We start from the raw sequence: 22,701 nt of genomic DNA, 5'->3' as shown, positions 1-22,701 counted from the left end.
CCGGAACAAAGAGTCACCAACATTGATGTTCGTTTACGTCAGCGGTGTCTAAAGTGCGGCGCTTGTGGCATGTTGTCTTTATTATTGTCCCGCTGCACATTCTAAAAAAACAATTAAACAAATAAAACAAAAAAACAACAACAACAAAAGCGTAATGTAACAAGAAAAAGATAATACTAATAACCATTTGTGACCAGCAGCGTGTATTTTATTGGCACACGACATGTAGAAATCTTGCGGCTGAGTGGTTAGCATGTTGGTTAGTATGTCCATAGGTATGAATGTGAGCGTGAATGGTTGTTTGTCTATATGTGCCCTACGATTGGCTGGCGACTAGTCCAGAATGTACCCGAAGGCAGCTGGGATAGGCGCCAGCGTACCCCATGTAATTAAATGTTCACACTAGTAGGACTAATAATCTTGTGATTTTTCAGTATGCGGCCCTTGATGGAAAAAGTTTGGACACAGAGTTTACATTTTCTTTTTTGCTCCTTCTTTAACACTTTTATTTACAAGACTAATATCAGGAGCAACTGCACACACCTGAAAAATACACATTCATAAAATGTTTTCACAGAATTTACATTTGCAATGACTGATAGATTTCCATTCAATAGTCCATAATTAGGGTAGAGTAAATGCAAAATAAATACTTCAAGATAAGCAACTGTACAATGATACAACAACTACAATAATAATAGCCACACAAATAGTCATCATTATACTGAAGAATAAGAATAATAAGAATAATGTTACTCACAGCAAATGTTGAGTGTGCCTGCCGTTGTTTCCCTTGTCAGTAAAAAAGGAGTCACCCAACTGAAAGGACTTATCTCTTTCTGCGGTGACACTGCAAGAAAAAAGGCGCTATAATATTGTTGAAAAGAAGAAGACACATAATAAAACTGCACTACCCACAATGCCTAGCGCGGAACTCTCGCGATACTTTCACGAAGGCCAAGGGCGAAAACACGTGAACTATGAAGTCCAACAGAAAAGACTCGAGCAAAGAAAATAGAGCAGATTTTTTAGACGAATTTCAGTCGTGTTTTTTCTCTACGAGTCGTCTTGCGTCATTTCCCTGGACAGTGAGTATTGAGCGAGATAAATCGTACCAAACTCCGTTCATAAAATGTCTTTTAAATATTTAGTTCATTTAAGACGGTGAGCAAGCGTAATTGTTATTATATCTGAAATAATTCGGTTCTTTATAATTGATACGGCTGAGCCATAATTAAGTTGCAGGTTAGTATTCAAGGAAATATATGCATTTGTATGCTGTATTAGTCGTTCTGGACGTTTGACACGGGAGTTTAATTCACAGCATCAGGAGTATGGAGTTCCATAGGATAAATACTTGTGTATTTCATAATGAGCTTCCTCACCAAATGGTAATTTCTGCCTTTACAGTTTTTAGAAAACGACCTGGAAAGCAGCAAATCATCACAATTAATTTTAGATGTCCTCAAACAGGTAAATATGAAGCATTATAAAGACTCATAGAAACAGAATTGATTGATTGATTGGTCATCATGTTTTTGTCAGACTTGTCTTCACGCGCTGTGCAAGAAGTTCCCGCCATCAGTGCGATACAGGAAGTTGTTTCTGGTCGAGCTGATCAGGCGGGTGAGTGGTCTGTCATCTTGTCCTCGCTGAGAGCGTCCCATGATGGTAACTTTTTGTTTACGGCTGCAGGTGGAGGCTGCCGACTGCGAGCCTCTGGACGAGCTCTATGACTCTCTTGCTGAGGTGGTGTCGGCCCAGGAAGCAGCGGAAGGATACAGAACTTTCTTACTGGTACCACACACACACACACACATACTTGGCGACATCATAGAGAGCGCCCATGTTGAGTTTGTCCTGCAGCCATGTGGCGGCACCGTCAGCTTGTTGGAGAACCTGGCATTGATCTCAGAGGGGACGACGGGGCTCGTGACCTGGGAGGCCGCCCACTACCTGGCCGAGTGGGCATTGGACCACCCACAGACATTTGCTGGCAGGTACCAGCACGTTCACAGTTAGTGCACCTAACAGAGAAATCAAAACCTTCAGCAAACCTTTCTTTACCCGTGCAGAAAGGTTCTGGAGCTGGGCAGTGGTGTTGGCTTCACGGGCGTCACCGTGTGTCGTTCCTGCGGCCCGTCCAAGTACGTCTTCAGCGACGGTCACAGCAGCGTCCTGCAGAGACTTGAGGACAACGTGCGGCTCAACGGACTCCTCCAAGAGGAGACGCCGCCTGAGGTCAGCGTGGAAAAGCTGGACTGGTCGGACGTGACGGAGGAACGCTTGGATGCCATCGGTGCCGACGTGGTTATCGCTGCAGGTCAGATGTTGTGCAATATGCAAATGAGAGAATGTCATGTGAGACAATCTGGGATGTTGGAGAATACGGGAATGTAGGGGTCTCACTTGGGGGGGGGTGACAGGGTGAGATGGGGTGCCAGTGTCTTGTGACGGGGTCCTCCTAGGTTTGTTTTGCTAAGGTGGTCTTGTTTTTATGGTGGAGGGATGGTGCTGGCCCGACGTTTGCATGCTCGTTGGTGGTCTGCCTTCACCAGACTGTGCGGGTCGCCTTTCTGGTGGCGGGTGAGGCTCTGGACCCGGTGGGATGTGGACTCCAGTTACCAAGCTCCCCTTGTGCAGTTTGGTGTCTCGCCCAGCTCCGGGGATGGTTGTCCTCTGGTTCTAGTCGGCTCTGTGTGCTTCAAAGGTGCTCACACACTGCTTCACACACGCTGCAGGCCCCCCACTGCAAGCAAGGTTGCAGGAAAAACGTGGCTTGGATTTTGAGTGATGTTGGACTTCTCTATGTGAACAAGTGGAATGGACTGCACAACCAAGCTGACTGATATATGGTACACTAGGTCCCCAACTTACGACAATTTGTCCTTTTTTTCCAATAACTCCTCCTCCAACTCCACCACAACGACGTATGCTCAGCCACTCCTCTTCAAAGGTAAATCAAATTTATCATTACGTATTATTATATCACTTTTATTATTGTTTTTTTTTCATTAATTATCCTTGTTTAATATTACTACTGCATTCACACTCATATTTACATACATGCACATATACTGTATATGTATACACGTACATGTAGTACCTATATCATTGGTAATATTACCTTTTCCCCTACTTAAGAACAATTCGACATAAGAACGGTCGTCTGGAACCAATTGTGTTCGTTAGTTGGGGACTTAGTGTATATGAGTATTTATTTTAAACTCAGATTCTGCCTATTTTATGTTAAATTTCTCAGCATTTTTTTTGCTTCAGCCCCCTCCAAAATAGGCCTAATGATGTCTATATTCTATTTTTTTTAGTGCTGTGTTTTTATCACAGTGTATGAACAGTTACAGGCTGAGCCTGGCCCTTTAAGAACCGCATTGTGGGAAGTTGAGTGTCTATCAGATGTCCTGGAATGTTGGTCAGGTGTTCTAGAGTAATGTAGATAAGAGGTTCTAGGATGGAGGCTGCAGGTCAGATGCCCTAGGATATCATAGATCAGAGATGCTGAGTTGACTGCATTCCTCTGTGTTGAAGACGTGGCGTACGATCCAGACGTTGTAGCGGTTCTGGTCCAGCTTCTGTCCAGAATCCTGAGGAGGAAGTGTGGGCGTGTCCTTCCTGAGGTCTTCATCTGCTCCACGGTGAGGAATCGGCAGACGTACGATGGCTTCACGAAGCAGCTTGGTAAGAACTTTGACTCGTGTCAGTGATGCTGAGCTTTTCCATGCATCAATAGTGATTGGTCAGTAGTGTACAGGAGGCTGGGTCTGAACTTGTCTTTGATCTTTCTGTGTTTGATTGGCAGGTGACGCAGGGATCAGCCATCGTGTGATCAGTGGAGCTGTTAGTCACGTGTTTCAGTACAAGCGAGTGTCAGAAGTAGAGCTGATTAAATTGTACGTGTGACAATAAAAATGTATTTTATTTACAAATGTTCCTATAGAAACTTTGAATGTTCAGTAACAATTCAACATGATTAAGAGCTAAGAATCAGTCTGGTCAAGAAGATGACATCAGCGGAAGGACGTTCTGGTCCCAGTTGTCATCCCAGCGCTGCCCTCTGCTGGCACGAAGGTTTCTCCTGAAGACCGCGAGTTTGCCTTCCCTGTTGGGAAACCCTAAGAGAAGAGACTGGAAACAAACGTGAGGTCCTTGTCCACAAATGAAATTAAGTCTTGTTTGTTTTAAAAACTCACTCTCAGCTGCTCGGCCAGCTGCTGACAGTCTCTGAAGATCAGCCCGTTCTCTTCGTGCTTCACCAGCTCATGTAAGCTGGCAGGACAGAAGACAACTTTTTGCTTTGTTTTTGCAATGAACCATGAAGGACTTTGACCACAATGGCGTCACGTTCATGTCAAAGCGGAAGGTCTGCTCACCAACTGAAGTGGATGGCGCAGACGGGCAGGCAGCAGCCGAACATGTCCACCACCTTCATGGGCAGGTCCAGGCCGCTGGATGACTTGTGGAGACAAACACCCAAGTCAGCCGAACCTGCAGGAAGGGGAAAAAAAAAAAAAAAAAAAAGATGCTAGTTTTGCTGGTTAAAAGGGTTAAATTGTCATCGGGTGTTTCATGCCACAAATATGGTGAAGAGACTAAAACGGAGAGGCTATCAAATGCGTGAGATGTGTCCTGGGATTAAAATGGTTTACAGAGGTAAAAAAGGTATACGTGTGTGTTCAAGTTCAACACTGTTTTTCTTTTATTTGGTGGATTTATTAAGCTGTGGCAGCGTCTGAGAAAGTTATGTAAAAGATATCACTTCCGGGTCTCAGCACATAACCGTGGTGCGTTCAAAGGCCGCCTAACAAAGTGCGAAATCTTAACGATTGCTGAAAAACTATCAATGAAATGTGAATGTCGTGGGCTTTCTAGCAGAAACTGACATGGAAGCACGCACTGCTCCGCCCCAGCCCGCTCCCCGGGTCATCTCACCTAACAGCACAGGGTAGTCTTCTGCCTCCAGCCAGGGTGTGCATATCTTCACGTGCCTCAAACTCAGAGAGTCAATCATCTTCATGTAGTGTTCCTTCTGAGGACCTTTGCCTTCAGGGAGAAGAAGGAGAAGTCACCATCAGACCAGGATGGAACATCAGTCAGCATGTTTACCAGTGATGACGCAGACGAGCGCCGGCAAAGACGCTCCTCTTTGAATCAAAGCTTCATATTCTGTGCGGGAGAAAAGTAGAAGATGGCTGAGAGAGGATGACTTAAGTGGTTCAGAAGAAGAAGAGTTGCCTTACCTTGCAGAGCCTGCAGGAGGATGGAGAAGTCTTCATCTTCTGGGGAAGGAAACCAACGTGATGGAAATAAACATCCCAATCTTCCTTGGTGGAGAGTGGGAGTGTCAACACGCACTAATGTGCATACAAAGACCTCACCTGTCCAGCTGGTGCTGCTCACCAGCAGGGCGGGACGGCCCGGCCTCAAGGTCACAGTGTCCTTGGCAGGGTCCCGCACGGAGAAGACTGTCGCCTCCACCGCCTCGTCATCATCCTCACTGCAGGACACAAAGGCTCCAAGTATAAGTATAAACAAGTCTTGTATCACAGCAGGGTGTTTTCCTGTGTTTTCTCCAGCTCGTCTGAGGCACTGTAGAGGCCCGGTTCCCCAAGTCCTACCTCGTATGGAGCCTCCCTCCGAAGCACCGCCAGTGGTGTCTCAATGCAGCACTCGCAACACCTCAAATTTGAGGGTTTGTTTTTAATTCCTCCCCCCCCCCCCCCCGCAGAAAACACGTCTTATTCACAGAGACTAGCCTGGTCGTCAGGCTAGTATCAAACAGACAAAGCATCACCCACCTGCTGTGCCGGAAGACAGGATGTGTGTGTGAAAGCCTCTGAAAAAGCTTGTGCTGCGTCTTCAGCGGCGTCTCTTGAAAAATGGCGGCTGGTCTGTCGTAGAGAGTGGTCGCCCTGCGGTGGTCAAATGGCAAGTATGTAGCTATGATGCAGCGCACAAAAGTGAATTACTAGTGCAAACTAATCCCTACTTGATGCCCCAGTTCTGGTACAGGTCGTCCTTCATGGCGTTGGTCACACACAGGTTGTGAGTCGCCAGCGGCCCAAAGACGTGTTCGTACCTGCAGGAAGAAAAAAATAATATCACTTGTTCACTAATAACAGGACTGTAATGACTGATGTAGATGACTGACCACTTTGCTACGCGAACCAGTGGGTGCGTGTGGCCGAGACTGAGGGCCATGACGGTGTAGCCGTAGTTGTGCCAGTCGATGATGAAGCGACTGCCTCGCAGCACGCACACTAGCCAGGCCGCCGCTATGCCGGGCAAACCGGGAGGATTCTGGGAAACAAAGTGAGAGGTTCGCCTCACCGACCTGACCTGTGATTAGCTTGAGTGCCGCCAACCTGCATTAGAATGTGCGCCTGCGGCTTCAGCAGGAGCAGCACGACGAAAAGCTGCACAAACTGGACTATGACTTTGGTGACGTACGTCAGGATCTTTGGTCCCCCTGGAAGGAAGGAGCAAGGACACCATTTCAACACTACACAACAACTATCAATAAAAGCTTACAGCCAGTTACCTCTGATGCCCTTCACCTCCGCCACTGGGACGATGTGAATTCTGTCGTCTCTCAGCACATCTCCATGAGGTTTGCTGTCTGCAAAAAAATGACCACCTGACTTGATTATCTTGTAACATAAAGTGTGTCCAAACTTTTGACTTTTGAGGCAACTGACTCAGTAACTCTCTGCAAGCCGTTTTATACCCGCACAATGGAGAATAACCTCGATAAAATCTTAACAAAATTAACTAAGTTACCTAAAAAGCCGACAACAGTCACGTCATATCCATGTTGGCTGAGGGACAACGAGTGATACTGCATGCGAGGACTGCGACCGATGTCCCCCAGCACCAGCACGCACACCCGCCGCTCGATTCCTTCGTCCGTCCGCCGGAGCCAGAGCACAACTGGAAGGCCGACGACCGTCACTGACACCAGCGGCCACCAAACATCACAAGCTGCGCCATAAAATACCGCCAGCACCAACGGAATGAGCGCTAAAGCAACAGGGTAAGCAATGCGGTGGACGGGCGTCGCCATGTTTGTTTGGGATTGGCGATGACGTGTAACACGGAAGAGGGAGGGGCTGAGGTTTTAAAGGGACCGCGTAGGTTTCCTGTCAACTTCCAAACCCAACATTTGTATTCAACCCCGCAAAACAGTTAAACAACTTAAAGTCTACTAACTTGATACTTAAACCTGGTACCAACACTGTTTACCGTAGTTGAATAAATAAAGTACACTAAAGTACAATAAAGTACAGTCATTTTCTTTCATCGCGCTAGCTGACGTTATTTGCCGCCCTCTGGTGGAACTTAAAGGGAATGCGAGTTTAAGGCATATGATTAGTTGTACAGCATTAAATTGATGTGGATTTGACATCGTATACTAATGTTTATTTTATGTCGTTGATTTCACCAGGTGAATAAAGGTATTTTTGTTCTTCTTGACAGCTGCTTCTCATTCCAGCCCCCTCCCTTCCTGAAGAGCCCATCACGTTCAAGCGTCACCGGAGCTCTCCGCTCTCAACATGCGGACGTCGAGGCTCCAGCTGGCCGCCGTACTGGCGCTGTTATCCGCCGCGGGCTGCTCGCTGGCGGAGGTGATCGATGACGTGCTGGGCAGCCTCTCCAAGGGCGCGACGTTCCTGGAGCGCCAGCATGAGCACATCAACCTGGACGGCGTGGTGGGCTTCCTCATGCTGCAGGGTGGGTGAGGGCTCGTTGTGGCGCAGTGTCCTCCTGTAGGCTGCAATGTCACCGCACTAACTGGAAAACAAGCATTGTATTGATCATTAAAGACTTTATTGCTTTCAAAAAGTAATTTGTTAAAGTTACTAGTTGCTTTCCCAAAAAAGTAATTTCATTAGTAACAGAATTGCCCCTTCATAAATGTAAGTAGTTACCAGGGACAGTAATTATTGTGTTACTTCTTTAAAAAAACCTTCAAATATGTCAAAGAATTGTGATTTTGCATTGTATTGCCAAAAACAGAGGGCTGAGACTCTCATGGACTAGCTATTTAGTTTCCTGTGTAGTAGTAGCAGAAAACAATCCTTCAATATTTCTGTATATGGCCCTTGCTGGAAAAATCTTGGACACCCCAGGTCTTTGTATTTTTGCCCTCTGACCCTGGCTCCAGTGTGTGTGTGTGTGTCACTGTCTTCCAGCTGAACTGAAGGAGGCAGTTAGGACGTGGCCTCACTCTGACCCAGTCAGCTGGGCTCAGAGGACGGCCTCCGTGGATTTGGTCAAACGTCTGGACCGAAGTTTTGACAATGCCATCGCTGCCCTGGAGCAGAACGACCCAAAATATTACCAAGGTGAAACTCCTGAGCAGAACGCTCAAAAGAGTTAAGATAAGGGGGACAAAGAATGTAAACACACTTCTTCTCGCAGAGTTTGAACCCCTCCTCACATGGAGGTTCTGGCAGGTTCCTCAAAAGTGGAGTGCCACAGACCCCAGCTTGGTGTACCCCTCAGCCACCACCAGCGAGTGTTACGATGAGCAGCTTAGCGACAAGTGCCTGACACTGCTGCTCGGCACCTGGTACAAGTCGAAGGAAGGGGTGGGTCTCCCATGCATGATGGAGACAAAGTGACCTGTTGTTTGTGTGAGCAGGAAACTGAAGGGGACACCCTGCATTGTCACCAAACCCTGTCGGGACACCATGACTCGTTTCGGCTGCCCTCACTACTCCCTGTCCCACCAGCTGCTCTACTTCATGATTGGGAAGATGGTGAGTCCATGAAGAGCATGAGAGGAACCCTTTTTGTTGTCCCTTAGGGGCTAACGTGTGTTTGGTGTGTTGCTCCCAGAAAGGCTGCTCCAACCTGCTAAAGGGCGACATGCGAGCATCCCGGACCAACATGACGGAACGCAGCTACCAGAAGATCTTCTGCTCCAACATGATGAAGACCAACCAGGACATCATCAGGGATGGTCTGACTGAGCAAACGGCTGACATCTTCATTGAGAACAGTGAGTGTGCTCATTGGTCCATCATTAGTCATCAAATATTGCTGCTGCTCTCTGAGTTCCTGCATGTTCACAGTCCTCATCTGTGGACTGGCCGGCTTCTCCGACTTCTACAAAGCTGACTGGCTGCAGCACATCCTCCGCCTGCAGGACGACGAGCTGGGCTGCTTTGGGCGCGATAGTGAGTCATCATCTGCAGGCCGGAAATGTCCATGACTCACAACATTCCTTGTTGTGGTGTAGGATTTCAGCTCAAGCTTTGTGTGGATGTTGTCCTCAGGGAGCATCATCTCGCAGATGATCGGTGACGAGCTGCTGGAGCAGCTGCAGCCTCACCGCCGTGTGAAGAGGAGGGAGAAGATACTTTCTGGTGGGTTTTGACACTTATGGATTGTTTGTCACTGCCACAAAGAGAACAGTCATTACTGGACAAAGTCAACATTTTTGCCTCTTTTTTTTTTAAATCACACAAAACTGCTTTTGTGCTGGAATAAAGTTTTATTTTGAAAAATATTTGTAATGTTTTTCCTTCAGATGGCTGCTCCAGTCACATGACGGCTGTGGCTGTCGGCGCCCTGGGAGGATATTTAAACTACTACTTGGCAGAGCAGGACATAACCAAGAGGCCCCTCTCGTGATCCCCACCGCCCCTTCTCTGGGCCCTCACAGTCATGGTGGGCATGAGTCCAACACTGCTCTCTCTGGCCCAAAATGGAAACTTCCTTCCCGTTACGCAGTAGAGTGCAGACAGAGGACTGAATCGTACGTCTTCATAGATACAATTCCCGTTTAGGTCCTTTAACTGGCTCTTCTTGGAGTCCTCCACAAAGCCCAATAGAGAAGTCATCATTTTTGTGTCATCCTGCTAACAAACAAACACAAAGTGATACAAAATAACCTGAAAGTACCAATATAAGCTGCCCGTTTTATATTTAAAGTATAATGCACAGAAGTATGTGAAGAGTTTGGTAGGCTTTATGTCAAGCATGACCATGAATGTATGTAAAAACGCCACATCCAAAATAAACACATGGACGTGTATATACTGTATGTGTGTGCGCGGTGTTTCCCACAGGGCTGCTATGTATCTGTGGTGGATTTTTTTTTTTGGGGGGGGGGGGGGCAGTAGTAAAACAGCTTTTTGGTATGCCACATGATATCAAATTTTTTTTCAAACCTTATTGACTCACGGGTGTTGGTTTCATTGCATGCAGAGGTAGACCCTTATAAGACACACGGGTGATAAGTTAAAAAAAACATTTGTTTCCTGGGCTCCATGTGAGTGTGTGCTGATTTTAAATATAACATACACATCCTGTATGTCTAATATCTCACTATATTGATGAACAGATGTGTTATAATGTGCTATAATGCCACATACTGTACAAAGTTGTAACAATAAGCTTCACAGACAGTCCCTTTATAATGTGTTTTGTGAGCAAGGGCAAACAAGTAACAGTCCACCACAAGTAAATTCATGTATGGGAAACACTGGTGTTTGAGAGAGTGTAAACGTAAGTCAGCCACTAAAACAATCTCTGGCGTTTAAATCCTCGCAGTGGACCTCAGTGATGTCATTCGTTCCAGCTGGTGACCTTGTGGAAGAGGGCCTTGAGGAGTCGGGCTTCATAGGTGACCGTGTTCTTGCCCATTTGAACACAAGACTCCTCCAGAGGCTGCTCGATGATGGCGGGCACCTCCCTCCCGTACTCTGACTCGGAGAGAAAGACACAGTGAAGAACTGCAAACATCTGGATTTTGGCAATCCAATCTGCATTCATTCGTCAGTCACACTAATTAGCTTGTTGATGGACAGAGAAGACCAGTGAGAGACTCACCTTCACAGTTCTCCAGGAACTGAATGCACTCCTGCACCACCACACCCTTCAGCGTGATGATGTGTTTGGACATGTTCTCCAGCAGAGACAGGAAACACCGCTTGGCATAGAACCACGTGTCTGTCCCCAGCTGCACACAACAACAACGATTAGGCATCTTAATAACTGGCTGGCCGTGAAAGGGGTGTGGCCTACTGCTCCTGGAACTAATTAAATTATAGATTAGATTAGATGGAACCTTATTGATCCCCTGGGCGGGTGCCTTCAGAAAAGTTAAGGTTCCAATAGCAGCAACACCATACGTAGTACACAGCACACAGAGAAAACAGATACAATTGTATCATAAAGTAGGGATAAAAAAAATAGTGGCAACCTTCTTGTTGTAAGGCTCCAGGCTCTTGATGACACGAGAGATGCCAAAATCATAGTGGCCCTTAGCGCAGTACAAAGTGCTGAAGACAAAGAATATAAATAAATATTTCAGATGTTTTTTACCCCCGCAGGATCGACAGCCTGCTAAAACTCACCCGATCACCAGGTTGACGATGCATAGGTGGAAGACTTTCTTGTCTGGGTCGTCATAGGAGATCTGCTCCTCTTCCTTCTCGATCTTCCTCATCAGCTCCTCAGCCTGGTGGAGCATGAGGACGTGAAGACAATAGAAGACACGTCTTATTCAAGTCCAACAGTCCTGCATGTTGAGTACCTCTTCATTCTGGCTGGTCATGATGTAGGACACACACAGGTTCGCCAGGACCACCGCGCTCACGTTCAAGATCTACATAAACACACACGGTTTGATGGATCCTTAGTTTCAGCTGCAGGATTCACAAAACATTTTAGACAGTTCTCAATCTCACCAAAGGATGCGAAAACATGCTCATGATCATACCTGGCAACACCAGCGACAGGATGTATTCAACTTAAAAAATTAGAAACTAATAAAAACGGGAGGTTGCTGTGAAAGAAGGGTAACATAGGGTAATTTCCCAATGAGGTTCATCTGGTCTAACATTCATACATTCTAAACAGACCTTTTCAGTCAGGTACAAAAAAAGTAGCCAACTCTGGTCAGTAAAAAGAGCTGTTTAGAATGTAGGAAGGGTAATTTCCCGTTGAAAACGAGAGGGTTGACAGGTATGCTCATAATTACAGGTGCAGAATATCTTTTTTTTTCAAACCAATAGCTTCCAATAGCTTCTCGAGACCGATATGACAGATATCTTTTTTATATCTACTTCTTAAATTTAGATTTCACTGTAGTTTGTACACACAAGGACTCAAAGAAAATTTTAATTTGACCAACTGTGCCTGTTGATTTGTCCTAATCAAATATTATGACATTACTACTATCACATCACTACTATTAGGAGAACCAGAGTATACATGTAGAGTGGAGGGAGCCACCTGCTGTGGCCCAGCAAAGTGCTCTATATTCAGACACATGTTCTGAGCAGCCGGTGTGACGCCGTGGAGGTCTCTGGCAAACCTTTTGCACTTTTCAAACACCGCAGGTCAACATGCCCCCGGCGTAGCGTTTCAGGTGGCTGATAAGGTTTTTTGTGTGCTATTATGTTTTTTTTCCCCTCTCATCGCAGAGCATTTGGTACAAATAGCACACGTAACGTATCGGAAACAGTGAATGTTTGTTTACAAGCGATCTCAGGAGAAGTTCCAACAGGTCGTTAACATCACAGGCAGGAGAAAAAAGGAGCACTTGATTTGCTCACCCGCATAGTACGGGCAATCTCGCGAGCTATTTTTATTAATTATCATGCATCCCTACTCATAATAATAATTTCTTGTGCTTTTGAAATGTTCTGACAGCAGGATTCTTTTGAAGACACAAAAGCAACACTGCAAACAGAAAAAAGCACAAAAAGACACCACACAGCTGCTGGGTCTACTTTTACCGAAGGTTTGCACGTGCACGGACACTCCTGCACGCTACACTGTTCCACCTGTACACAAATGCAAACTGTCAGCTGACCCCACGCTGCATTTAGCTCCAGCCACATTGTCCACGTGTCACTCACATTGTTGTAGTGCTTCTTGACAATGGGCTCGTAGAAGCTGATGGCCTCCTTGTACTTGTTCTGCATGAAGAGCACGTGGGCCACATTCAGCTTCCACGTGTCGTCCTCGTTGCACACCTCCATCGACTTGTGGAAAATCTTCTCCACCATCTGGAAGTTCTCCCGGTTCCAGTAAATCTTGGCCTGGGCCATCAGAACCACAATGTACCTTGGCAGAAAAGCAAAAAAGCAGGATGGTCGGAGGTGCACGCCATTCTCGCAAGTACGCCTCTTATCTATGTGTTTAAATGTTACCGCAAGAGATGAGCATGATGTTCCCCTACACTTTCATTACAGTTCATGCAATGTGTGTGTGTGTGCGTGTGCGTTCTCACTTCTCCTGCATTGTGTCATACTCGTGCAGGGCTTTCTTCTGTCCTTCGTCATCCCGAACTGCCTTGGCCTCCTGCAGCTGAAAACATTCAGCAAACTTCATGTAAACAATGTCATATTGTTTATATTTAGATATCAAAATAAGAGTATACAAGACATTAAAGTACAGAATTTCCCACATTGATTTATTTGTAGCAGGCACTACTCGTTTGCCCCTGCTCATAAAACACATTGTAACGCACCTGGTCTGTCAGAGAAGAAGAAAGTGTAGCAGGAGGGATCAGTGTTGCCAACCTAGCCACTTTGTAGCTACGTATATTTCGCCAGTAATATGACCCCTCTAGAAACCCTTTAAAAAATCAACTAGCGACAAATCTAGTGAAACTTTTGACGACTCTGACATGAAAGCACGTATCGCTCTTCTCAACAAGCAGTGGGTGCTGCTGTGGACCCCTCCCCCATTTAAAGCACTCACAGAGTGCTCTGTCAAAATGGAAGCAAGAGAAGAAAATTCATTTTCAGTTCCAAACATCTACGTTTTGATTTTCATGTTTTTTTAATTCACTTTTCGCTAATGCGTCATGTCCAATTATGCAAATTAGATGATTATTTGACAACGTTAAATAGATTGCAGTTCTGTGGGAAGTACAATAAGGCATAATAAAGACAAAAAGCTCGTAAAAGTACAGAATGGAAGCGGATGAAAAGCATGCAGACAACCTGCTTGGCCAGCTTGCGTAACTTCTCGGTCATTTTGCCAATCATGTCATCAAACTTCCTGAATGCCTGTCAGAAATACACACACGTGATTTTTACTCGTGTAATGTCAGCAATATGCACCTGCAGGGTGCTACTGTACCTCCTCCGGTGCAGTCTGGCAGGTCAACAAGGCATCAAGAAACTCATATTCGTACTACAAAAAACAAAAATAGCCATCACAAGTCACAAGAAATGTAAGGACAAACACACACTGCAGAATGTATTATGTTAACTAAATACTGTATACCACGTGGGTTCCATGAGAGCAGTGGATCTTACCGGAGAGAGCAATTTATAGGTGAGGTGGGCGTTCTCTGCCAGGACGTCGGCTGCCAGATCAAAATACTGCCAAGAGGAGCGACCGAGTGAGATGATGTCCGCTAACGTTTCAATGTCTTGACTCTGAGCGCACCTCATGTTTGCAGTACAGCAGCAGCAGGTTTCCAAAAGTGACGGGAGGGAAGGACGGCTGCTGTAGGAGGAAGGCCAACTTCTCAAAACCTTGTGACGGCTTGGAGTCCATGTTGAGCAGCGCCTGATTGTGGAGGGTCACCGTGTCCAGCTCCTGCATGTGTCCAACATCACAACAGCAATATATGTACTTGAATGTCTTCTTGTGATATTGTCCAAGTTATGGTACATGACTATCAGTACCTCAGTCAAGTCTGTCATGTGACTCATCCAGAACATAAAGTATGTATATGATCACATAAATAAAGAGAAAACCTGCAGTGGCAGCATACAGTCTGTAATACATGCCACTAGAGGGCACTGGTGGTGCACCTCTAGAACAAACAGGACAAACGACAGTGTACAGCAGACACATACACGCACGCGCAGACACTAACGCGCACACACAGTAAGACTTGAGGGGACAATGGTGGCTACCTCCTCTGATCGTGGCGGCATGTCTGTCAAAGCCTCCTGAGCTCCTTTCACTGCAAATGAACATTTGGTAGTCAATGCATCGTTTATTTACATGGAAATATTGAAAATTGAAGCGTAAATTAAAAATATTCAGCACGTTTAAAAGGTGTAAAATGCTGTTTCCTAAAGAAAGGTTTCTCTGTGAAAGGCTACTGAATGTGCAAAGCAATCTATGGGTGTGATAGACGTCTTCCATCTGTCAATCAAAGCATGTAGACTGCATTGACTGTGGTGATGTTTCCAGAATGCTTTCTTGCCGCTGTGTGACTTTTGTTTGGCTGAGCGAGTGAATGGAGCTCTTACGGTTCTTCAGCTGGTATTCGATGGCAGCTTTGAGGTTGAAGGCTTCGATGAGGGCAGTCTGATGCAACACCAGCGTATTGCCCACACTGCGCACGTCGATGCCCTCGGTCGTCAGACCCACGCTCAGCTCTGACATAGTGGAAGAAAATGCATTGAAGGTCATCATTACCTTGCAGGCCTGAAACTCCAGAAACATCAGCTTGTTACCTGGATGTTCCCTGATGCCTCGCTCGATGATCTCACCAATGTACTTGAGGGCCTGGGCGTAGTTGCTCAGTCTGTAGTAACACAGCGCAATGTTGTACGACAGTGCTGGCAGAAAATAAAGAAAGGAGTCAATAATAAAGACTTTATCAGGTGACACAATGATCAAAGTAGATGGACAACGGCAAAATCAGCGGCTGCAAATGTCAAGCCCGGTGTGTGTGTGTGTGTGTGTTTGATTACCAGGCACGTATCCCAGCAGCTGCATGGCTGATGTGAATTTCTTGCAGGCGTCCTCATACTTGGCATCCTGGTAGAGCAGGCAGCCCATGTTGTAGACGTAGTCTGGGTCCTCCTGGGGTAGCTGCTCCACCAGAGACTGCACACATGGAACGATGCTCATTATGTGAACACTGCTACACACAAACACACACAAAACATGTCAACTAACAATGTTACCTTGGCAGCGGAGTAATTCTCCTCAAAATATTTGATGGAGGCCTGCAACTTGATCATCTGCGGAGGACGAAGAAGCAATGAATACTTTTGAGAAGTTTCTACTGTGTGGAATAGTGTAAAATTTGTTGTACAAATGTGTAAGACAAGAAGCCAATGGACCTTAATATGATTAGTGGCCGTGTCCAGTGCAAAGGAGGCCTTGGTGGCCTCAGCGTACGCGCCCGCTTTGTACAGGCTCTGGGCGTAGTACACCTTGTACTCCTCCACCTCCGGGTGCAGTTGGGTGAGCTGCTCATAGCACTCTGCGGCGCTGCTGAAGTCTTGGACGTGATAGTAGCAGAAGCCCAGCAGAGAGAGTGCAGCTCTGGACTGAAAGACATGGAAGGAAAAACAACATGAATTAACAAAATAACATTTTGTCACAACAGTGGCATTTAGCGACTTTCCAATCTGTGACTTACCCTTGTGTGTTTCTGAAGTTGGCTGTTTAAGATGTGAATGGCCTCAACATACTGACTGTCCTTAATCTGCAAGACAAAATTTATTACCAGCAATTTATTTACTCCTTGGGCCATAAACATACTGGTCCTGTCAATTGCTTCGTGAGCATCATCACAAGAAGGTAACTTGAAGTAGCTAACAAACTCGACAAACGTCTTAAACTGTAAATTTAATGTATTTAGTGGATATTTCTGTAGTGTATCTCAAGAAAAGCTCATGCATTTAAATTATTTCTGAAGTAGTTTTAACTACTAAGTCGTTGCCTATGAATACTTAGCTAGGAAGCTAAGCTAACCAGCCGACTCCCGCGACAGGACTTCATATTCTTACCAGTTTGTAGATGGTTGCCGTGTATTCTCCGTCTTTTATCGTCATCATGATTCCAAACGTGCAGATTTCACTAATCTAAACAAACCAAAATTCAGTCAATTCCCGAAATACCGGCGACTCCAGATAGCTGCTGTGCTATCTTCGCAGCAAGCGGACTTGTGTTACCTAGCAACCTTTGACAGGAAGTACCAGCTTTGACTGACGTGTGCGCCAGCCAACCGTCTTTCACGATACTGCTACGTAGAGCTGCCTTATACACAAACTATATATTTTTTTTTTTTTACCGTTTGAGTCACTGTGCAGCACTGTTGTCACCTTCCATTAAACCAGGAGGGTTTAATTTGGAACAAAGTAACGACTTAAGTTAAGTTTAGTTTGGCCTTAGAGTGAAATTGTACTATATAAAAGAACAACAAACAAAGCATGTTTTGTGTTAAATGTAGGCTTAGTTTAACCACAAAATCCACCAATGATGTCACTTGAAAAAGAACATCCAAAAAAAGCATTTAAACTAAACAAGGTGCTGGAGCCTCGCTCTAACCCAACCCACACTGGACTCACCGGCGGGTCTCCAAAATGATGTGGAGAAGTTCACCACAGTGTGTTTTTTACATTAGGTCTGCAGCAGCAGGGTGTGTTCTGACTTTTCATTTGCTGAGAGCTTAGTTGCTTGGAGTCAGAAGTGCTGAGAACAGAACAGAAGACAGGTCTTCATCTACAGTACGAGCGCAGGTACAGGAGTACAGAACATGAGTTTCATCTTTTTGTTGACTTTTGTCTTTTTACATGCTGTGATAGTTTGTGTACTTTTGTTTCACTTTTATGAAAGCAGGTTGGTTTGATAGTCGACTGTGCTTGGGAGGATTTTTACTTGAACGCAACCTTATTGGTCAGAAAGATGGCTGACTTCCTGTTTCTCCCAGATCATGGACCGAACAGTGAGCGTTGTGCTGGTGTTGCTGGCTGTTGCCACGGTAACCGTGACGGCACAGAGGCGACGCACCCAGACGGCGGCGGCGGCAAACACGGACGAGTGGAACTACAGGGATGGCTGTGAGCACCCAGATTTCCCTCTCTGTTTACTCTGGGTCAGAGTTCAATGATGTCAGAGGCAGAGGTGAAAGGTCAATTTTGGTAACGTACTGTGTATTCAAGTTTGAGTGGAAGTCAACGCGTTGGTCCGGTGCCACGGGGGGGCACATTTAATGTGACAAAAACGCTTGGTGGCATATTCTTCGATCTCTATGCTCATGCTAATGTAGCCCAATGATGCTAAAATATGATAGAACCAGAAGCAAGTGTAGCTTGGGCTTTTAGCTCGATGCTTACGTGTCCGTTCCACCCGGATCCCACATCGAGCTAAATTCCAGCGCTGTCAACCCGATGTCCCGCGCGACTCTTAAGATGTCAGGGAGGGAAGTTTACCAACGTACTCTAGCACAACTGCACCATCTGGCATCCGTTGCACCTAGCACTCACGACTCTCATTCGGTGGAGTCGTGGAGTGGAGTGGAGTGTGTGCAGTGGCGGACCAGACTGGTTACACCGGTGCCATGACCCGGATGAGATTGAGGTTCACAGGGTGAGTTGAGTTGACAGCTCTGGCTTTTTGCTCAATGGCTAGCGCTCTCAATTGCACGCATGTGTACACCAGACAAGTTACACGTCACGGGTGCGTTTTGCACCGCTCTCAATGTTGATCTGTGTCGTTCCAGCCGACAGGGTCAACATGAGGGGCGTGGCCAACCTGACTCAAATCCTGGACAACTGGAGGTTTGACATCCTGAACCAGATGAAAGGACTCCTGCAGAATGATCACCAGTCTCTGCTGCCCGACTATGCCAGGTACCAGCATATGCTTTCAACTGTTTACACCAGAAGAGCCCGGCCAAATCATCAAAAAACAGAACACGAGAACACGAGCCAGAGGGTCTCCAAAGGAATGTGGTCCTTCCTTGGGACCGAAAATAAATCCGGAGCTCGCTGGGTGCATCACCAGGGAGCAGGAACTGCAATTTGGAGTAGAAAATAGAAATGTGCAGTTATGAAATAAACAGTTTTCCAAAGGGAAGTCTGGTGTTTCCCGCTTCCTGCCACAGCTCGGAGGGCGAGACATTCTGATGGTCCAGTTGTTAAAATAACATCTCACTGCTCCAGCTTATTTTCTTTTTGCTCTTGTTTCTTTGTGCACTGTTGAACATACAAGAAGACATCTGGAAGCATTTGAATATCGTGCTCTTGACTTTGTTTACAGGATCCAGCCGCTATCCGAAGCTTTGGACGATCTCTACAAGGAGTTCAACGCCCTGAAGGCTCACCTGGGAGAACTGACAGAGAAGTTTACCGCCATAGAGACCTTCATGGATGAGGTAAAGGCGAGCAGGACCGCCGGAGCCAATCAAGCCCCGGCCTCAGCTCCAGTGACCAGACAGGCAGGGAGGAGGGTGGTGAGGAAGAAGACCACCACCACCGCGACCACCTCCTAAGCTGACGTGCTATATCATGCGTCCTCTGCTTTTAGAAAGAGATCTTTGCTAATATCAGCGTGGGTCTTATCCCAATAAACAAGTCAGGAGATGGTATCGAGTAAAAAGGAGGGAGGGAGTCTCCTCCAGCTCATCTCCTCTGGAAACGTTTTATCACAGCAAAAAGTCGACACACTTTGAGGGATTTGATTTGTTCGAGTTTGCTGTTTGAGCTCAGCTGAACATGCTGAAGCTCATCCAAGTCGGATTGTTTGGATGAGCTCGCTTCCGCTCTGCATTTGTTTCCTGCTGCATCGCACACACGCTCCAATTAACCAATAAACTCACTTTTTGCATCGACTGCTGGGTGTTGTTTCTTAGCGGATCAGTCAGTACGTTTCCATGCACACAACATTAACAGAATATAGTAAATGGAAACATAAAACCCTTTTTCAGATCGACAATTCTGAATCAAGGTCATTTTGCGGTTATTAAAATCGTATATACATATAATAACATTTAAAGGGTATATTTTTATTGTTTGTAGATGCTAACACAGCTCAATCTTAACCGCAATATTGTCTCCATGGAAACGTAGTGAATGACGAGAGTCCTTAGTTGTCCCTGAACCTTAATTCTTCATCTTAGCCAGCCGTTTCGGACAATTGTATGTTTCCAACTTTGTGGGAAGACTTTGGGGAAGGCCCAGCACATAAAGCAAGCTCCATACAGGCACGCTTGGCACAGAATGGACAGTCCTCTCAGAAAATGTCCCAAAACATCATCCCAACCTGAAAGCATTTGGGTTTTTCTGAGCGGTGACCCAGTTGGTATGACATCAGAGTCATGGAGGGAAACATTGGTAATCTCATTGACAGTAACAAACTGAGTGTAATCTGCACTTGCTCTCAATTCTCACTCCCTGCAGGAGATGCGGTGGTCCAGAGCGGACGAGGTCTGAAGAAGCTCACATATCGCATCAGCCGGCGCACAGGTTCCACCCAACCAAGGTGTCAGGTGATTTCCCTGACTAGCAGAGTGGAAAGGCGGTAACTGAGTGAAGGCAGCAACTCAGGACGGTGCTGACAGAAACATACAACCATTTACCTCTCCTGCTTTAAGCATCATCATGGGCTGGACACAAAATCAATATGCTTTGACACCACAGCAGGAAGATGGGTGGAGAATTGTGACAAGTCGACTGACAGATGCTGGCTAAATTCTATCCACATCAAAACCCCTTCACAACTTTTTGTCAGTGCCACAAGTATGATCTGGAGACAACACAAACCAACAGGAGTTCATCAAACCAAACGCCTACCTCACTAGGAACACACAATGTAACTGCACCATACGGACTATGCAGGTATCAAAATGAACACTTATTACATGCAAACATTTTTTTAATTCTAATTTACAACCCGCAAGACATGCTGGGAAGCCCACATAAGCACACTTTCCCAACCGGAAGTTACCCAGCATGCCTTTTGGGTTATAAATGAGTATAAAATAGTATTGTTTTGCATGTATATTCGTGTGTAGAGTTGTCCCTCACCACTTTGCGGTTCAAACATCACTCCCTCACTCTATTGAGGTTTTTCAAAAATTCATTAACGAATAAATGATCACTGTTAGGTTGCAGCAGTTAGGTTCGTGGTTGACTATGGCCTATTTTTAGTAAAAAAATATTTAAATGAAAGTCATATGTAGTATTCAGGTCACTACGCATCAGTAATGTTACATTGATGAGACATTACCTTGCATTATATTACCTTAACTGGCAATATAGAGCCAGCCATGGATGCAAAGTCCAACATGACATAGTGGGGGAAAAAAAGTTCTCCTCTCATTCTGTGTGGAAGTGGTACATTTTTGGCTTCTTACTTTGTCCTTTCCCACTCCGTTTCAAACTCTGTTTAGAAAAAATACATTGGAGGCTAACTAGTTAGCTCGGACACTTGCTATGCTTAAAGTGGCGGCCGTCTCTTGTGTCCCTTCAGAGATCCCCATAGCCTGCACATAAGAGTTGCGCAATGTCGTGTAGAGCCTGGATGGATGCAGCATAACCCAAGCTTGGTGAGAGTGTCAAAAGCAAACATTTTTATGGACCTCTCATTTACTCGCAGTTGACCTAGGAACGGAACCCCCACGAATAGCAGAGCTCTGCTGTACATTCATGTTCGCAATAAAGACAAGGCAAAAGAAAAGTTTGTTCATTTATGAGATTGCTCCTCCTGTGAGCTGATGAATGATAGCCAACAAGCATCAAACATCAGCAGGGTGAACCGGGTCAGTGGAGCCAACTTACCCTGGCCGGTGAGGCTTGCTGTGGGACAGGATTGCATGTTTGTGTGAACTGAGGTCACAATTTTTACTTTCATTTTTTTGTGCAGCTTCATATGGACTTTTCACCGTGAAAAAGTGAATCAGTTCTTCCTTGTATCAAACCAGCGTTAAATTTAATTAAAATTGCTTCACAACCTCAACATACAAGAACTTACCAACAAAGCCAAACGTTCTGCAAAATAAGAACACGCAAGTGACAAAGTCCCTTCACAGATGAATAAGAAGGAAGTGGTTTGTTTCAAAAATGAACATTGTGATGTGTTATCTGACTAAAGGCTCCACTGAGGGTTCCGCTGAGCCAAGCAGAGAATTCCACAGACAAATGGCAGATTTTAACCAGGTGCACCCGAGGAAAACTGGCTTTCTTTCACGCCGTGATTCATCGTCTCACCATTATTGGCTCGCCTCCCTCGACCGCCCCGCGAAACGGCGGCGCTGCTCACATTTCAGTGTCAGCGGGGCATCAGATCAATAACAAATTTCATGCTTTGTGGTGTCAGCGACATGCTGCACTGCTGACGCCACCGCCGCTCAGAACCTCCGAACTAAACATCACACAAGGAGGCACCCCGCTGAGAGATGCTTCTTCTCAGCGACCTCACACAAAACGACGGCCTTGTCTCACGTTGACCTCCAGGCCTTCATCGTACGTCTCCGTCACGCGTTGCTATTGATTTGGAACTTACAGCACCTCCTGAGACAGAGGTCAAAGGATCGACCCTCCAGTCGAAATATGGTAGGCTGTGGCTGATGTCATCATCTAATTTGCACAAATCGGCCATGATTCATTTGCATGTACAGTTGTCCCACGTTTATCGCAGTTAATTGGTTCAAGGGCCAACCACAATAAGTGAATTTCCGCAGAGCAGGTGCGTATTAGGTGTGTTAAGAAGCTCGGTTGCACAGACAGTCCCATTATAATGTGTTGAAGAGCAAGGACAAACAGGGAGCATCAAACAAATGAATGTACGGGAAACACTGGAGTAGTTAGAATGTGTGTTATTAGATTGTGTAGCGAAGGCAGGCAGTGTGTGCGCAGTCAGAAGGTGACCTCGGCGTGGTGTTGATGTATTTTGTAGTATGAGCGAGCGTAAAAGGCATCAGGCTGCGCTGGGATGATTGCATCATTTTTCCCAGCCGACTTT

At 45.9% G+C, this 22,701-nt stretch overlaps 5 protein-coding genes across 12 annotated transcripts; 3 read left to right on the top strand and 2 right to left on the bottom strand.

Annotated features, from left to right (window-relative positions):
- Positions 1-954: 954 nt before the first annotated feature.
- Positions 955-3,944, top strand: eef2kmt (eukaryotic elongation factor 2 lysine methyltransferase). 3 transcript variants are annotated; one of them, XR_008566791.1, is made up of 8 exons: positions 955-1,088; positions 1,411-1,473; positions 1,546-1,626; positions 1,696-2,000; positions 2,076-2,323; positions 2,941-2,956; positions 3,547-3,696; positions 3,818-3,944. XR_008566791.1 is itself a non-coding variant. In XM_054760111.1 (8 exons), exons 1-8 carry the CDS (start codon positions 981-983, stop codon positions 3,916-3,918), a joined length of 987 nt encoding a protein of 328 aa, XP_054616086.1. In that variant the 5' UTR covers positions 955-980; the 3' UTR covers positions 3,919-3,944. The 3 variants fall into 3 exon arrangements, 2 of the variants coding, with proteins under 2 accessions (XP_054616086.1, XP_054616085.1); XM_054760111.1 differs by lacking the exon at positions 2,941-2,956 and having other exon boundaries at positions 1,696-1,797; positions 1,867-2,000; XM_054760110.1 differs by lacking the exon at positions 2,941-2,956.
- On the bottom strand, positions 3,921-7,341 carry alg1 (ALG1 chitobiosyldiphosphodolichol beta-mannosyltransferase). Of its 4 annotated transcripts, none has more exons than XM_054760106.1 (13): positions 6,796-7,271; positions 6,557-6,634; positions 6,381-6,517; positions 6,167-6,315; positions 6,005-6,094; positions 5,814-5,927; positions 5,394-5,512; positions 5,256-5,294; positions 5,122-5,181; positions 4,948-5,058; positions 4,389-4,503; positions 4,209-4,284; positions 3,921-4,143 (listed from the first exon to the last, which is right to left on the bottom strand). In XM_054760106.1, exons 1-13 carry the CDS (start codon positions 7,076-7,078, stop codon positions 4,012-4,014), a joined length of 1,503 nt encoding a protein of 500 aa, XP_054616081.1. In that variant the 5' UTR covers positions 7,079-7,271; the 3' UTR covers positions 3,921-4,011. The 4 variants fall into 4 exon arrangements, with proteins under 4 accessions (XP_054616081.1, XP_054616082.1, XP_054616079.1 ...); XM_054760107.1 differs by having other exon boundaries at positions 6,381-6,484; positions 6,796-7,259; XM_054760104.1 differs by having other exon boundaries at positions 5,256-5,512; positions 6,796-7,341.
- On the top strand, positions 6,905-10,062 carry c18h16orf89 (chromosome 18 C16orf89 homolog). Of its 2 annotated transcripts, XM_054760109.1 has the most exons (9): positions 6,905-7,048; positions 7,492-7,746; positions 8,208-8,360; positions 8,437-8,587; positions 8,660-8,777; positions 8,857-9,019; positions 9,093-9,197; positions 9,297-9,386; positions 9,551-10,062. In XM_054760109.1, the coding sequence occupies exons 2-9, from the start codon at positions 7,569-7,571 to the stop codon at positions 9,652-9,654; spliced, it is 1,062 nt and encodes a 353-aa protein (XP_054616084.1). In that variant the 5' UTR covers positions 6,905-7,048; positions 7,492-7,568; the 3' UTR covers positions 9,655-10,062. The 2 variants fall into 2 exon arrangements, with proteins under 2 accessions (XP_054616084.1, XP_054616083.1); XM_054760108.1 differs by lacking the exon at positions 6,905-7,048 and having other exon boundaries at positions 7,343-7,746.
- ift70 (intraflagellar transport 70) lies at positions 9,471-16,913 on the bottom strand. The gene is made up of 20 exons (XM_054760103.1): positions 16,746-16,913; positions 16,376-16,441; positions 16,074-16,283; positions 15,915-15,971; positions 15,699-15,834; positions 15,459-15,563; positions 15,252-15,380; positions 14,910-14,959; positions 14,434-14,586; positions 14,301-14,366; positions 14,122-14,175; positions 13,983-14,048; positions 13,265-13,341; positions 12,891-13,098; positions 11,561-11,632; positions 11,382-11,485; positions 11,228-11,306; positions 10,855-10,984; positions 10,612-10,727; positions 9,471-9,878 (listed from the first exon to the last, which is right to left on the bottom strand). The coding sequence occupies exons 1-20, from the start codon at positions 16,791-16,793 to the stop codon at positions 9,612-9,614; spliced, it is 2,193 nt and encodes a 730-aa protein (XP_054616078.1). The 5' UTR covers positions 16,794-16,913; the 3' UTR covers positions 9,471-9,611.
- A 382-nt stretch (positions 16,914-17,295) lies between these two features.
- si:ch211-76l23.4 (uncharacterized) lies at positions 17,296-19,565 on the top strand. 2 transcript variants are annotated; one of them, XM_054760113.1, is made up of 4 exons: positions 17,296-17,477; positions 17,669-17,798; positions 18,461-18,590; positions 19,000-19,565. In XM_054760113.1, the coding sequence occupies exons 2-4, from the start codon at positions 17,672-17,674 to the stop codon at positions 19,229-19,231; spliced, it is 489 nt and encodes a 162-aa protein (XP_054616088.1). In that variant the 5' UTR covers positions 17,296-17,477; positions 17,669-17,671; the 3' UTR covers positions 19,232-19,565. The 2 variants fall into 2 exon arrangements, with proteins under 2 accessions (XP_054616088.1, XP_054616089.1); XM_054760114.1 differs by lacking the exon at positions 17,296-17,477 and having other exon boundaries at positions 17,731-17,862.
- The last annotated feature ends 3,136 nt before the right edge of the window (positions 19,566-22,701 follow it).

This window comes from Dunckerocampus dactyliophorus, chromosome 18, assembly GCF_027744805.1.
Source record: "Dunckerocampus dactyliophorus isolate RoL2022-P2 chromosome 18, RoL_Ddac_1.1, whole genome shotgun sequence".
In the NCBI taxonomy this organism is placed as follows: Eukaryota; Metazoa; Chordata; class Actinopteri; order Syngnathiformes; family Syngnathidae; genus Dunckerocampus; species Dunckerocampus dactyliophorus.
Note: the sequence above shows the minus strand (reverse complement) of the source record. Positions and strands in the feature narration are given on the sequence as shown.

Coding starts and splice junctions, on each gene's coding strand:
- eef2kmt (XM_054760110.1), top strand. CDS start 981: ATGAAGTCCAACAGAAAAGACTCGAGCAAAGAAAATAGAGCAGATTTT. Junction 2,001..2,075: donor CCACAGACATTTGCTGGCAG/GTACCAGCACGT, acceptor TTACCCGTGCAG/AAAGGTTCTGGAGCTGGGCA. Junction 3,697..3,817: donor TGGCTTCACGAAGCAGCTTG/GTAAGAACTTTG, acceptor TTTGATTGGCAG/GTGACGCAGGGATCAGCCAT.
- alg1 (XM_054760104.1), bottom strand. CDS start 7,078: ATGGCGACGCCCGTCCACCGCATTGCTTACCCTGTTGCTTTAGCGCTC. Junction 5,513..5,813: donor CCTGTCTTCCGGCACAGCAG/GTGGGTGATGCT, acceptor TGTGTCCTGCAG/TGAGGATGATGACGAGGCGG. Junction 4,504..4,947: donor AGACTACCCTGTGCTGTTAG/GTGAGATGACCC, acceptor CCCTTCCTGCAG/GTTCGGCTGACTTGGGTGTT.
- c18h16orf89 (XM_054760109.1), top strand. CDS start 7,569: ATGCGGACGTCGAGGCTCCAGCTGGCCGCCGTACTGGCGCTGTTATCC. Junction 8,361..8,436: donor CGACCCAAAATATTACCAAG/GTGAAACTCCTG, acceptor TTCTTCTCGCAG/AGTTTGAACCCCTCCTCACA. Junction 9,198..9,296: donor GGGCTGCTTTGGGCGCGATA/GTGAGTCATCAT, acceptor TGTTGTCCTCAG/GGAGCATCATCTCGCAGATG.
- ift70 (XM_054760103.1), bottom strand. CDS start 16,793: ATGATGACGATAAAAGACGGAGAATACACGGCAACCATCTACAAACTG. Junction 16,284..16,375: donor AACTTCAGAAACACACAAGG/GTAAGTCACAGA, acceptor CATGTCTTTCAG/TCCAGAGCTGCACTCTCTCT. Junction 10,985..11,227: donor TGGAGCCTTACAACAAGAAG/GTTGCCACTATT, acceptor TGTTGTGTGCAG/CTGGGGACAGACACGTGGTT.
- si:ch211-76l23.4 (XM_054760113.1), top strand. CDS start 17,672: ATGGACCGAACAGTGAGCGTTGTGCTGGTGTTGCTGGCTGTTGCCACG. Junction 17,799..18,460: donor GTGGAACTACAGGGATGGCT/GTGAGCACCCAG, acceptor GTGTCGTTCCAG/CCGACAGGGTCAACATGAGG. Junction 18,591..18,999: donor CTGCTGCCCGACTATGCCAG/GTACCAGCATAT, acceptor CTTTGTTTACAG/GATCCAGCCGCTATCCGAAG.